General features: G+C 40.9%; 1 protein-coding gene across 1 annotated transcript in view; it reads right to left on the bottom strand.

The window, feature by feature from the left end:
- Positions 1-15,367, bottom strand: part of LOC135932885 (dolichyl-diphosphooligosaccharide--protein glycosyltransferase subunit STT3B) — a 93,377-nt gene that overhangs the window by 21,913 nt on the left and 56,097 nt on the right. Inside the window, exons 4-5 of the mRNA XM_065470599.1 lie at positions 8,503-8,568; positions 791-890 (exon numbers count right to left, since the gene is read on the bottom strand). Coding sequence (XP_065326671.1) covers positions 791-890; positions 8,503-8,568 — 166 coding nt within the window. The remainder of the gene's footprint in view (positions 1-790; positions 891-8,502; positions 8,569-15,367) is intronic.

A 15,367-nucleotide genomic window follows, 5' to 3' on the forward strand; every position in this document is an offset into this window, starting at 1 on the left:
ACTGTAGAAAATTTTCCACCTCCTCTAACAGCCCTGCTTCACCAAGCAGAGTTTAATTGTTGTAGGAGCAAAGGTAGGTCAAAGCCCTCTTACTGTGAAGAGCCCATAATTTATTTTCAGTGCTCTCAAAGACTGTGCTTACCAGTTACAGTGAGTACAACATATAATCATGCAGAGATGATACTTGACATGGTATCATTTATCTTGACCACAATAGTGGCGTCTGCTATGAATTCATCCCGAGCTGAGGACGGATGTGAGGACGGTGGAGGGTTCTCCGAGACAACGGATAACGTGCTGGAGCCGCCACATGCATTCGTGAAACTCGGATGTTATCTGTGGGATAACAAGCCTACCCACTTCACCGGTTCTCTACCTCCGGTATATGCAAAGAATAGAAAAATAAATAAAAAATAAAGAGGATCAGGTAGCAGGTGGATACATTTACTGCTAAGTGGTGCGTGGGTGTATAGATGTCTGCACTGCTGACGATGGAATGCTTGCCGTTGTGAGAGACGAGCACAGGCGTGACTGGGCATTTGAGCTTGTTTCAGGGTCAAATGCTCGGGCAGCCATGTTGTGAGATGCATGTGTGCATGAGCGGTGGTTTTCCTGTATAGTGCCCACATTCATATTCTAATGAGAGAGGATCTAAAAACACGAGCGAGTCGCCAATACAGAGTCGGCTATGTGGGCGAGTTTTAAATATCAAGCCGCATGGTGAAAGTTGTCGTCTTGCGTGAGTGCTTGCACGCTCTGTGCTCGTGTTTGGCGTGTGTGACCATCTTACCGATATAGACTCTCCGACTGTAGCGTTGCATCAGGAGCAGCACAAACACATGCAGCGGGATCAGGTTGATAATAAACACGTAACCTCCCCACGCCGACACCTAGAACACAAATACACAGACATGTCAGTAAACGGACATTCATCATTACTCAGTTTTTTGTGAGTGGGTGGTGGGTGGGTGGTGCCCATGTAAAACACGGAGGTACCAATGATTTTGTCATGTATTGCTTTGTGGTCTCATGTTTGGCATTTTGATTGTCACTGTTTGGCGCTTAAAGCTGATCACCAGCGAGCGGGTGTGTTTAACTGTGAAAGTGAGGACACTATTCTCATAACATGCCAATCAAAAGGTAACCACGCTCTAAATTATATCTTTTTTTCCCTCTTCTTTCTTTAACTGGACCAAAAAGTCTGTCTTTGCATAAAGTCTGTAAAGAAACAGTAATGTAGGTATGTTTAAGACTCGAATGCTCATTAAGTCATTAAAGAAATTGAAGGGGGGGAGAAAAAAAAAGAAAGGAAAACACATTTTTACGAGTGCTTGGATTTCATATGACATGACATATGACACTGGCACCAGAAGGTGACAGTCATGTGTCTACAAGCTGCTTGGCAACCATCACTAAACAGCAAAATCTGAAGAATACTAACAACTGCCGGGTGTCACACCAATACAGCCTGTGTGTTGCTGTGAGATTCGGTGCTTGTGTAGAAACAGGAAAAACAGAAAGAACAATGCAACCAGCTGTCTAGTGTAAAATCCTATCTCTAATAGAAAGGCAAAACTCTGTGCAGTCATAGAACTAGAAGCATTAAAATGGCTCATGTAGGCTACATTTTCCTCTGCAACAGTGTTGGAACCCCCAAATGAATGTTAAACATCTGGCAACATTCAATCTGTTTTGTTAATTCAAACTGTTCAAACCACTTAACCTCACATTTCCTCACTAGCTTCAAACAGAAGTAGTCATAAACAACTGTTGCAAAAAGCATTTACTTTTATCATCAATTAACAATCAGCTAATGGCTCACTCTATATAATGTCAACCAAAACCGTAAAAAATGCCACTGCAGCTTCTCTGAGCTCGAGGCAATGACTATTACTGCCTTGGATCCTCTGACCAACCAAAACCTGAACAGACTAATTCAACGGATGTAAAATCTTCTTTACTGCTGCTTCACTATTAAATGCAGGCACACTGCTGTAAAAAGAAAAACAGACATATATAGGTTCAATAAAAGGCTGGCAGTAATACTTTACATGTTAGATGCACCAATAACTTTAAAAGCGCTACTAAAATTATACAGTTTCTGAGGTCTGCTGGGTTTCACAATTGTGGATGTGGGGGCCATAAAACTATGGCCCCAAAAGTGGGGAAGAGAAGAAAAGAAAAAAGAAAAAACCCATCACTGACAAGTTTTCAATTGCCTGTACTTGCAAAGGGCAAATGGAAATGATGAGAGCATTAGACAGAACAGGATGGAGAAAAAGTGAAAGTACACAGTGAAAGCATGGGAGAGCGAGCGAGCGACGGAGGAAAAGTGAAAGCATGTTCGTGCCAGAATGTGAAACCTCGAAAGAGGCCGAGACAGCAGAGAGGGAGGAATCAGAATAACATATGCAAATTGTTTGATCCCTCATTCACAACAGCTTTTGAGAGAGAGAGATCCCCATTGTACCTGCTAAATGTGCTGAAAAGATCATTCATTACACTTTCACAATCACAGGAAAAATAAGCACGCGTCATGTCTAATTGATAAACAATAATATCCCGCAATGAATAAACAGAGCCAAAGGAAAATTTCTAAATAAGTTCCTCGCAAGTGCAATTATCTTTTGGCAGTCATTCGCATCTGTTCACTCAGATGTTGACAGTCAATTAGTAGCAGGCGGACCGTGACTTATGTGGATGCAAGAGATGACTTCAATTTAAGTATCGTTTTCACTGTTGACACAAGGATGGCTAATCGAGTCCCTGCTGCTGACTGGCTGGGAACTAATTGTAAACATCACACTAGGAGCACAGTGACAGAGGCTAGCTGCTGCACTTGACTCGACCAAATGCAACATGTCTGCTGTGTTTGCCAAACACAACGTTATGTACGTGTGTGTCAGTTATGTCCGGCACTCCATTTTGCCACGATGATGCTACAAAGTCTATTTTGAGCAGCTGGGCAGATGTTTACATCCCTGCCCATCAAGCCAATGACATTACCATCCAGGAAGCACTAGCAGCTAGCTCGAACCAATAGCAACAACATCTGCAGCAAATTGTATAAGCATGACAGAGTCAGGAAAACAGATAATGCAGAGTGGGAGTTTGAATAATGTGGAGGAGTGTTTAATAATCAATATTCCCACACAATATAGAACCAAGACTAACCGATCTCCCTGAAGTATTAAGCAGCTACAGCTATAATAAAATGTAGCTCTAAACAGCTCATTAGGACTGCTCTCTCTTGAATGTGCCCCTTTTTAAAGAAAAGGGTAATAAAATAAGTCCATATGTCGCTCGTGTTAATTAAAAAAAATAAAATAAATCATATATACCACCTCCTTCCTTCAGGTTAAACTTTATGAAAACAGGCTGTTTAAAATATTGATCCCTCTGACTAGAACATTATTTAAATGCATTAACGATTCAAAGTTACAACAACACTTCTTTAAAAAAAACTTGCTTTTCTGCTTTGGGTATAAGAGAATCAGGCCACAAGCGTGGACGCTGAAGTCTGGAGAAATTCCAATGGCCTAATTGTTATTAACACAAAAAAGTGAGGTCGCTATCATTTGTACGGATACTTTCAGCAGCTTCCTGTGTTTCCCTCGGGGTTGCCACAGTGGATGGATCCACATGCTTCATTCGTCAAAGATTTTACGCTGGATACCCTTCCTGATACATTTTTCCAGACTGGGAGTACACTAGCTTGTGACGGCCCCTGAGGGTGGGTGTCTCCCGTCCCAGAATCGATCTGTGGATCTTTCACTTGTAAGGCAAATGTGTCAACCACGACAAAATGAGCACATTTTTGTCTTACAGCTGTAGGAAATGAAAGTTTTAAGAATTTCTGTACCAAATGAGCTGTAACGCAGGGCATATTGCAACATGGAGCCAGAAATAGATTTCCATGCTTGATATCCTGAGAAATTAGCACCAAGCTCAATATATTTTTAATCAAGACTTCTCTCTGAGACTACACTTGAGGATAATCATGCTTTGAGCTAAATGGTACAATAAGCACAATAACAGTGACTATGCTTCCATGTTTAAAGGTAAAATTCACTAAATAGCTTTAAATACATCACAAAACAGCAGAAAAAAATCATTTTTAAACTGATAATGGCAGGTGACGAATTGCAATTAAGTCTCTTTGCACCATGGATTTGTCTAATGTCCATGATAAAAGACAATCCTGTGTGAAAGAGCAGGAACAAGCTCCATTTGAAATTATAGCTCTAAACGACAGCCCAGTGCCCGAGCCACAGGGTAACAGCAGAGGGCAGGAATCAGAAAATGTTTGGAGCCAAGTCTTTTAGCCGTTATCGCTCTCTGCATTTCATAGCTGGCTTATCTGATGACCACAGGGCCACTCTGAAGAGGCTATAGAGAACACAGCACGCAACACAGAGAAGGGCTTTACTCTGAATGGGTGTGCGCACGATGTGTGGACATCCATCTGTACACAAGTGTTTGCAGGGTACATGCCCTCACTAGGAACCACTGATTATTTAGACGCAAATAAAAAGGAGGAGGAAATAAATGTTTTAATTTGTGTGTGTGTGTGTGTGTGTGTGTGTGTGTGTGTGTGTGTGTGTGTGTGTGTGAGAGAGACAAAATAAGTTGTTGGGATAGTGGCAGACCAACCAATAAGGCAATGACTGAACAGGTACAATCTTTTAAACACACCTAAAGACACTTTTGTTCTATAGGACTGCACTGAATACCATTTTTTGGCCCTTTGGAGGTAATCAACGATATTTAAAGTAGGGTCGGGCAATATTCTGCATGATCCCATCGTCCTACTGTCTCTCAGTGACTTTGCTAACAATTACCAGCCCCAGTGGTTAGGTGGGGACACTCGCTAAGATAGTATTGTTCCCCCTCCATAATGCATACTGTGGGGCCCACACACACACACACACACACACACACACACACACACACACACACACACACACACACACACACACACAAGACACGCTAGCATACTCACTCCACAGCGCTCCAAGTTCGTACTGGTGAACGACAGAGAGAAACACACCAGGGAGTTCAGTTCTCACTTCCCGCATGAAGGGAAAGAACGTATGCAATGCCAGTGGGAGAGACTGATTCACATATGATGAGTCAACCTACTGTAATTCATGTCTACAAGATATCTAATCTAATTATATTGATAATTTGGTATACATCAGCTTTTTCTCCCAGTTTTCCTTCATTGAGAATGGCTTCTTGTGTTTTTGATGCTTGAATGATTTTAGTCAGTGTTTTGACTTAAACACAAACCAAAGAAATACACATGTGCTCATCTGAAAATGATCAGGTATGAATGAAAAAGCAGCTAGTGTCCAAAGGAAAACTTCAAAACCTTCAGAAAACCTAGAGAACTTTCACTCAAGACTAACCTAAAAATGCCAAGCAAGTCTGGCTGACTGGAAGCAAAATATAAAGAGGAGGGACAGCTATACACCTTTGCACAGTAATGTAATCTTTCAATTTTCTGTCATTTGGAGATGATGGATCAGTGTAACAGCTCATCACTTTCAAATAGAAGAATAAAATAATGCAAGAGGACTATAAAGTCGCTAAATGTACTGACAATGCAGTGAACTGACATAATCCAAAACTCAGGTACAGCCCTAGCATTCAGGACAAGAAATAAATATCTGATTAAGTGAAGGAGCTGCAGACATGCCCTGAAATTACAGGCTTCTTTACTATAGGAGAGTTTAAAAGTAAGAATAAGCCAGTGCTTCTGGATTTAACAAGCAGACAGTGCAGCTGATGCATGCATCTGTTTTTGCTCTCTACAGCTTTTCCCTCCTTTACTTCAGCCTCACCGCTGGAGGGTTGAAAGGAGGATTTTGCACAGCTGCCAGAAAGGTTCCTGTGGCTCCCGTCCATCAGTCTTTCCAACTGCTCAGATCCTCTTCTTAATCTCATCCTTCTCTGCCCCCTCTCTTCTGATTATACCAACATTTAGGCAGGGGATTTCACCCTCTGTCTCCATATATGCCTTGAAAATGACACATTCAATTAAGCCCCAGGGGAAAACATAGTCTTGGCTATTTCCTGATTAAACTGACAGCATCACATGATATAGTGGGTTAAAGATAAATAAATAAAGGCGGGTTAGCCAGTGTTTGTAGTTCTTTGTGTGCAATATCAAAATGAGAAAGCGGGTGCTGTTAGGAGCTTGGTGCTGTTGGAGATGTACAAACCTAGTGTCATCTGCAGGGGGAGGTTAGCTGCAGACAGTACAGAGAAACATTGCGGAGAGAGAGAGAGAGAGCAGGTGTGAAGGAGAGGAAGTAGTAATAAGGAGAAAGAAGCATGGAGACACAGTGTTCCCTTCCATCTAGAACATCGCAATGTTTTCTCCTTGTGCTGTCTTATCGTTCTGTATTTGCCACCATCTTTTTGCCCCCTCCTTATCTCTCCATCCCTTTGTCTCCATTCTCTCTTCTATTCACGCTTCCACTACTCTTCTCTGTAGTCCTATCTGTCCACACACCCACTGGACAGAGTCTGATCGATGAAGCTGGATTTTGGTAATCTGTTTCATTTGACATCTCTCCCACTGATGGCCACAGAGATTTAGTCTGGAATGAGCCAGAAGCCCGAGATTTCACAGGCAATCGTGACCGTGACACACACACCAACAAAAACAATGCAAACAATCTGTCCCTGACACACTGTGCTTGGACTGTCTTTTTTTATCTAATCCCTGTCATCAACTCCCTGGATGAGCTTGTGCCCAGATTCATAAATAAGGCAGAAAACACCGGATAAACCGTCCCTCCAAGTTTCCATGCAACACCATGTGACTGCTAGATTGAGTGGACAGCCACTCCAATGCTACCATCTCTGCTCCTCTCTTTTTTAAAATTATGGCCCAGTTCTGAATTAGAACGAACACACGCACGCACACACAGTGGAGTATGCCAAGAAAGAAAGGCTAGTTCTATGAACCAAAGGCAAAGGATCTTCTGTGTTTTGAACAGTTCAATTCAGCAGGTATTTAAATATAGTATTCAAGGATCTTAGAAATCGCAGACAAGAGCTGCAGGTAGCACTTTACAGACGTCAGCTGCAGTGTAAGAAAATTATTCCACAGCAGGGAGAAAGTCTGGCCGCCAGGATGAAGCACTTCCTACAGCATGAGAACATAATGGTTTTGTCTCTCCTCAGAATCCACCGGTACCAGCGCATTCTAGCTCAACTATTGTGAAATGTTCTATTAGGAAGTTGCTTCATATATAATATAGACTTGTGAAATACTAGGTACACCTTTCAGGTACGCAGTTGGACTCCCTTTTGCCTTCACAGCTGCCTTAATTCTTTGTAGCACAGGTTCAACAAGTTGCTGGAAACATTCCTCAGCCTCTGGTCTCCACTGACATGAAAGCATTACACAGTTTCTGCAGATTTGTCTGCAAATCACATCAGTGATGCAAATCTACGATTGCACCACATCATCCCTAAGGTCTTCTACTGGATAGAGATCTAGTGACTGTGGAGGCAATTTGAGCATGTTCAAGAAACCTGTTGGAGATGATTCGAGCTTTGTGACGTTATCTTGTTGAAAGCAGCTATCAGATGATGTACACTGTGGTCATGAACGAATGAACGTGGCCAGCAACAATATTCAGGTATTTAAACAATTGTATACTTGGTTGTAACGAATGGCTATGTGAGTTACTGTTGCTATCCTATCAGCTTGAAGCAGTCTGGTCATTCCCCTCTGACCTCTGGTATCAACAAGGCATTTTCGCCCAGAGTAAATGTCTTGCCGCTCACTGGATATTTGCTCTTTTTCAGGCCATTCTCTGTAAACCCTAGAAATGGTTGTGTGGGGGAAAATCCCAGCAGATCAGCAGTTCCTTAAATACTCAGACTACTTGTTTCAAAGTCACTTAAATTTTCATCTCCAAGTTCAAACTGCATCAGTTTGAACTTCAGCAGGTCATCCTGCCCATGTCTACATGCCTAAATACACAGAGTTGCCGTCATGTGATTGAGTAATTAGATATTTAACAGGCAGTGGAACACGTGTACCTAACAAATTTGCTGCTGCATACATGTTAGTTTACATTTTTAAAGGAATGAAGCACAAAAATTTGAATGATGGGTGATTTTATGGCAGTCATGCAAAAAAATCCAATAGTAATAAATAGCAAGATAAGAAAAAGAAATTGTTTGTCAAGAGTCGCTATTAAGAAGCCTGGAACCAGAACTGATAATCTTAATTACACTAGGCTCCAATTACTTTTATTATCGACTACACTGTATGGTCGTTAGAAGACAGGAAGTACGCCTGTTCCAATGACTTTGAGACAATGCATTATGCATTTTATTCACTATAAAATGAAAAAACAGACTAAAGAGGGTTAGCATCAATCAGTTAAGTGACCGGTTTTGCAGGTTTAAATTAGACAGAACCCTACTTGTTGCTGTTAAAGTTACCCACTGTGTTTGTATGCAAAAAATTCTTACCATGTAGAAATAGGACAGACAACAGCCAATGGTCCAGAATACCGAGCCCGTCTTCACCGATTTGACCTAAGAGGGCAGAGAGCAGAAAACAATTCAAGCCTCACAGCAGTTTGACCATATATAATTCAATTTCAAAAAGGATATGTATACTTATAGTCTGTTTTTCAGAGACAGCAGAAAGTAAAGCAACCAAGGCTGAACAATTTCTGTGACGATGACACTGTGCACTATTCAGAATACACCAGAAATATATGATATATGGGCATGGAGTGCAGACAGCCCTATGCCCTGCTGGTTTACTTTATTTGCTGCTGAAACGCAATTAAATTAGAAGCTCATGTTTAAAAAAAAAAAAAAAAAAAAAAAAAAAAAAAGCTTAGTAAACTTAGTATGGCTGAAAGTGCTAAAAATACATCATTTTTAATCCTTAAAAGAAGTTTAATAATCACAGTGCAATGATCATAGCCGATATGGAACAGCCAGCTGCCGTCAGAGAGATAAGGCTGGTTCAGGGTAGACCAGAGGCAACATCTTGTAAACAAGCTCTTCTTCCGAGCCACGGGATGACACAGAAAGTAAGTGTACACATTAACATTAAAAAAAAAAGTGCACACACACACACACTGCATCTTCACAACAGAAATGCATTCAACAGCGACCTTTAAAATGATCAATCTCAGAGAGACTACCAGGGAGAACAGCAGTGTGCGATGTTAAGAAGCTTTATCGTAGCCAGCGACGCTTAAGATAAGCTGAAAATGGGGAAATCAATAACTGCCAGACCAAGGTGGTCTCACCTCCTCAAGCTACCCAGCCCATTGGTCAGCCAATCAACCCAAATGCAAAAAATTAACAGTCCTCAAGCAGTTCTTTACTTGGCAGATGGGGCAGGCTGCTGTATCTGATTATGAATCTCATCCATTAGAAGATAGATCTTAGCTTTGTTTGTGGGAAAAGTGACAATATTTTAAAGCCTTGCGGCGCAGTTTGGCTTGGCATGACAGAACAAATTAAGATGAGATCTTCTGCACTATGGGAGATGAGACAGATTTAATATTACATGCCCTGATCATTGATTTAATCCCACCACAAGCCCATTTATCTTTTTTTTTTTTTTTTTTTTTTTTTTTAACCCACAACCCCAGTAATAACCACGGCCCAATTACACTGTTTTTGGCAAGCTCATTGGGTCTATAATTTAAGTCAAGTCAAGAGAGAGACTTTGTATAAAAAGCACTTTAAACAGCAAAGAGCGACACTTCCTAATTTTTTTTTTTTTAAATCAGCGTGACACACAAGCCAGTAAAAAAAGTAGGGGATTAAAATGATCACTTGTTTTTATACTCATACTCCACTTCAAAGATTAATCATCTATCAAAACAATTCTGGAAGAACTAAAGATGAACTTTATGGAAGTAAGTGGGTTGTTGTGCTGTCACAGTAAAGCTGCTCTTTTCTTTGTGTAGTGAGCTAGCATAAGCATTTAACAGTGTCACAGTTGTGTAGTTATTCGAGTCCTTTCTAAGATAACATGACAAAGTATGCTCAAATCATCCAGGTAAAGAAATCCCCAAAACTGGATTCTGTTCATCTGGAGTTATTTTGAAAGTTCAGTTAGCTCCAGTCCTTTCATCTTCTCCCTTCTCTAGCATCTTGGACTCCAGTTGGCATTGATACCTTTTCTTCTGCCCTGGAGCTCCACAAAGAGCTGGAGGGCAGCTCCAACCAGAACCTGCAGCATATGCTAACATGCCAGACTTGCTGAGGCTGCAGAGCACAAGAAGGATACTGCCACACAGCTGCAGGTCGATTTCTTTTGCCATAATGAAGCAGCCGTTACTGATAACTCTCAATATTTTACATATCAAAGTATTTTGCAAATCAAATATTTGCTGATAAGGGACTTCTAAATACAGCTGTTGAACTGTATTCTGTTATATTAGGCTTTTAGTTACTAATTTATGCAAATGTTAAAAAAAACCAAACTAGCACACACTGCCAAAGGCAGAACCACCACAACACTAATCTTGTAAATGGCTCCACACTGAGTCTACGTTTCTTTGTTTCTGAATGAAAACGAGCTATGTAGCAGAAAAGAATGGCAGTAGTTACTGTATAAGCTGCTGTACTCTCCTCAGAAAACATTCTCCTTTGGTCAGGGCCAAGGCTAGCATGTAGCCTTTTGCTGTAAATGTATGTATAAAATTGTGTTCAACTGGTGCCTCTCCCCCTCCCCCTATTGCACTCCCTTTGTGAAGACAAACGTTACACCGTGTGATACGAGTCCAGCTAATTAAATGGATACTGAGAAAAAGAATGAAATTCCTGTTATAGCCATCTATGGAGAGGACATGGGAGTCAGAACAAGAGAGGGAGGCTGTGCAACCGTGTGCTGCTGTTCAAATTGGCATCTTAGCCATGCTGGGACTCTAGTGTGTGTGAAGGATTCAATTATAGATTATGTGAGGGTGTGTATGTTTTAGGTTTGGGAAGGGTGGGGGGTAAACAGAGATTAAACAAGTGGTGTTGAATGGGTTAGCAGCAGATGAAATGAAGGAGTCTGTTAATGAAGATTGGGTAGCACTGGAGGGAACCGCTCCGAGTTTCCACCACAGAGTGGAGAGGACAGGAGTAAACAGAAATTGAAGAAAGGAATCAGCAAATAAAATAGAGGAAGAGGAAGTAAGGCGAGCAGAACAAGGAAGAGGTGAGAAGAAGCAGAACAAAGCAAGAGCTCAACAATGGCAGGGACAAAGAAAGACAAAGACAATTAAAGGGAGACAAGATGGAAGCAAGACGGAGGAGGAGGAAAGGAAAATGTAAGAGACAAATGTGGGTAAATGAGACTGATAATGGGAAGCAGTGGTGCATGGCCAGAATGATTGTTTTTCGAGGCCCTTGCCAAATAGATTGGAGGACTGAATTGTACTAGGTGAGTGCAGAGGGATTTTTTCCCCCCCGATAGCACTGCTCTGTTGATAACACGTTACCTTAAGAGGTGAGGGGTGCCACGAGGAACACCTGCCTTGCTTGAAGATGTATCATCCATACACACAAGATGACAAAAGACCATTATAATGATGCAGAAACAAACAGATGTCCCCATCACAACCTAATACAAAAACTGAGGTACAACAAATGGTTATGGAAGAGTTTTTGGACCAGTCTCGGAAAGTTAGAAGGTGACATCATGATTTGGCAAAGGCTCTTTAAACAGTGACTCATTGTTTTCATTCTTATTGTTAAAAACTATTTCTTATAATTTAATTCAGGAAAACCGATCTGAGGAGCATTACTTAAGAGAGTAAGCAGTACGCAATAATGCAATATGTCTGTGGAGGTTCTCAGTCATCCAGAAATCCAGTTGTGTCCTTGAAAAGACTGATTTCTTTACATTTGTCAAGAAGTTTCGCCTCTCATCCAAAATGTTTTTTCACTTCTAACTGACGTAGAGCCACAGGTATTTAAACCCTAGTGGGCGATGTCCCCTTGGAGGTGGGTGCTGAGGGTTGTTGACTTCTTATCAATTATCTGAATGGTTGCATGAGAATTTATAAAAAAAAAAAGAAAAAAAAGAAGAAGAAGCCAATGAAATGAAAGACGGGCCAAGATGTGAAACCTCTGTAGGACGTTGCCTTTTCCCTCCATCATGTGAGACTACCTGACGCAAGGTGTGAATGAGGCATGAAGCAATGGGGGGTTGGGGTCTCAACGCTCCATTGTAGGCGGCTGATAGGTGGCGTTGTAAGCCATTATTTCTGTTCAACTACGGTCTTTCGTGGACGTTGATGTCCTCCTTTACTTTCAAAACAAAATGAACACCAGTATCTTCAAAGGGTGTCCCTTCTCCTTTAGGTGCAAGTGTACTGTTGCATTTTGGCCAGTTGATGTGGATGCCCCTAAGTAAAGGCTCGAGCACTCCTCGCTGCACAGTGTACACCAAGTTGTTCAGCTTGATTTTGCGTGTTGAGATGCATGAGTTTTTGTCTGAGGGTCTGAAGTGCACTGGGATGTTACGCTTTAAGAAAAACCTGAATTTCTCTGACAAACCAGCCACATTTGAGACAATGTTGTTCCATCAGTCATCCTGTTGCTCTGAACTTTGGAACTGAGGTTCTTTCCTGCACATCTTCACCAATTTAATGAAGGCCCAGTTAGCGTAACCACATTTTATATATTCTTAAGTCCTTTTTCTTTCCGCCTTAAGCAGGGATTATAGGGATTTCACATCAGTGATGTAAATTTTATCATGAGACATTTAGCACGAGGGTCTGTGCGGACATGTGCGTTCCCACGTGTGTGTGTTTTTGTTTTTTTTCACCCAAGTGGTGTACTTCAAATAAGTATAACAGGAATGACTACTTGGCCAGCGGCTCTCCAGCTGTCCATTTCCACAACATACTTTAATTCATATAGAGTGAACTTTCTCTCCCTGGTTTTGTAGGGTCCTGGTTTCCCCATGTTGGTATTCTAGAGGGTGGTGGGAGTCAAAGAACAGGTACTGATCTGTGTTTGGACTCCCGATAAACTTCAGAGACTTCGATCCATCTCAGTAAGCACAGCCCAGTCCATGAACGGTAACCTATTTTTCTTTGTATCCTTCCTAGTGAACAGTGGTGGTGACTTATGACACCACCTGTCAGCCACCAACAATGCAGTCTTGAGATCCCACCTGTCAGGTGATTTGACCCACAGCTTTGATGATTAATCAATATCATTAGGTCCCCTTAGACCAGCTCTAAGGGGACAGCCCCCCAATAGTGGTTAAATGCCTGGGGGATGACTCATTTGTTCTAGACCTGCAGAGTATTCTTGGATGAGAAGCTTCTTTATAAACCAAAAAGTCCATCTGCCTTCTTTTTAAGCACTTAAAAATGCCATAATGCAGTTCATCCAGATTCATTGCAGAGCCACAGCTCACCTCAAGCTCACCTCTTAGAAATATTCACTCGACTGCAGCTCTCTGCTGAGTTTGCAGTCTTTTCTGCTAAACTCATCTCAGCTAAACTTTTCTTTTTTCTTTTTATTTCTTTGCCATTTCATTTCAGTATTTCTTAGCAAGTCAAATGATTTCTCAAAGATGTCATTTTTTACAGCCCCAAATGAGCTGATAAAATCATTGTCATTTGTTCTTTGTTTTTAGTCATTTAATCTAGCTCTGGACGGTAAGGCCAAAAGCTTGCATCAAAAAAAAGATTCTGGTGGTTTTACAGTATATCTGTATTGTTACTACTACTACTATTCTTGGATAAGAAGGTCTTTACATAGGGAGCTCTAGTAGCTCCTTCTCCTGAGAATATATTTAAAAAAAATTATCAACATAAAAAAAAAAGTACACAAAATTACACAACCATACAAATGATCACACATCTGACATAAGGAGGCTGTTCGTTAACAGGCTGCCCGTTATGCTTTTCACTTGTTGCCACTGTTTTTAAAGTCAACATATGGCTCGTTAGTGTTAATGCTTCTATAGTGGAGCTGCGTGATGCGGCTCTGAAACACATTTGGATGTGTTTTTTCCAAACTTTGTGGCACAAATTATTCTGTCATTGGGGGGAAACACCTGTTACCGTTGAGTAGCGTATTATCTTGTTTGTGAGGAGCTGCCAAAGCCGCTGGCTGCAGTCAAAATCCAGCACAAAAGCAGAAGAAGCAGGAATGAAGCAAAAAACACTGTTTTGGTTTTTTTACTGATAAACTTCCAAACAGCAGACACAGCTCCTCTTTTGGTCACCAGTTATTTTATGTTATCTTCAAGTTTAATTTCCATCTGTCTTTGCTGAATGTACTGACAGAGTGCAGAGTGATAACTATTGTACTAACTGGCTAGCTAGCATTACTCAGCTTGCCAGTTGGAGGTATAATTTTTTTAACTGTCCAACTTTTAATAGTACAAATTTATTTATTTATGTCACTAATTATTTTGTGCAATGGTGAATGTAAAACATGCCTAGAACTTCTAGGTTGGAAAAATTAAGCCAATGAGCAATTGCCTTATACCTGCATCCTATATGAAGGCCGCTGAAAGGCAATAGTTGTGGATGCAAAAAAGACTTTAAAAAGATGCAAAAAGATTCATTTTGTGACATATTGATTCAGATTACCGGTAAAATAAAGTTATTGATCTCAAAAAAGAGCAATTAATTTGTAGCTTATCCACCCAGTACGTTATTTAATTACTCCCAAACAAATGTAATGTTATACTATGTATAACATGTATCATTTCATTACTTTTGCGTTTCCTCGTAAAATGACCTGAAGTGCACTCATAATTACCATTTATCTATAAAAACCTTTAGGCTATAGTCTGTAAAGCATTCCTTATTCTAATGAGGACACATGAGGATCTTTTTCTTAGTATTTAGGTATGAACACAAAGCCAACAGCACAAAGCAAAGATGCAAACCAGCACAAAGAGACCTTAAAGCGATCGCCAGAGTGATCCTACTTAAAAATATGAACCGGTAGAAACGGAGGCTTCAGGCTGACTGCTCTTCACTGATTTGAAGGTCTGTTGAAGGTCTGCTGAGCTGGGGTCTGCATTCAAAGAGCCAAAGTTGTGTTAGCAGCCTAATGCAGTTCTGTCCTGGATGCAATTTGCACTTTACCATAGTGCTGCTGTCCTTTTGAGCAATAAAATATAAATAAAATGTCCATATCCCTGCTGTAGACAGAAGACTGCGCCTCCATTTTCCTCTTCCGCCAGACGAACTGAAATCTACTGATTGTTGCGCCAGTACAAATGGAATGCATACACTGACTAACAATTCCAAGGAATTGAACTCTTGGGAATCGAGAACAGATTCCCATCTCTAATGAGGTCAACAAATAAATAGCAATAAACAGCAAAATACATAAAAAT

Source organism: Pelmatolapia mariae, linkage group LG22 (genome assembly GCF_036321145.2).
Source record: "Pelmatolapia mariae isolate MD_Pm_ZW linkage group LG22, Pm_UMD_F_2, whole genome shotgun sequence".
NCBI lineage: Eukaryota > Metazoa > Chordata > Actinopteri > Cichliformes > Cichlidae > Pelmatolapia > Pelmatolapia mariae.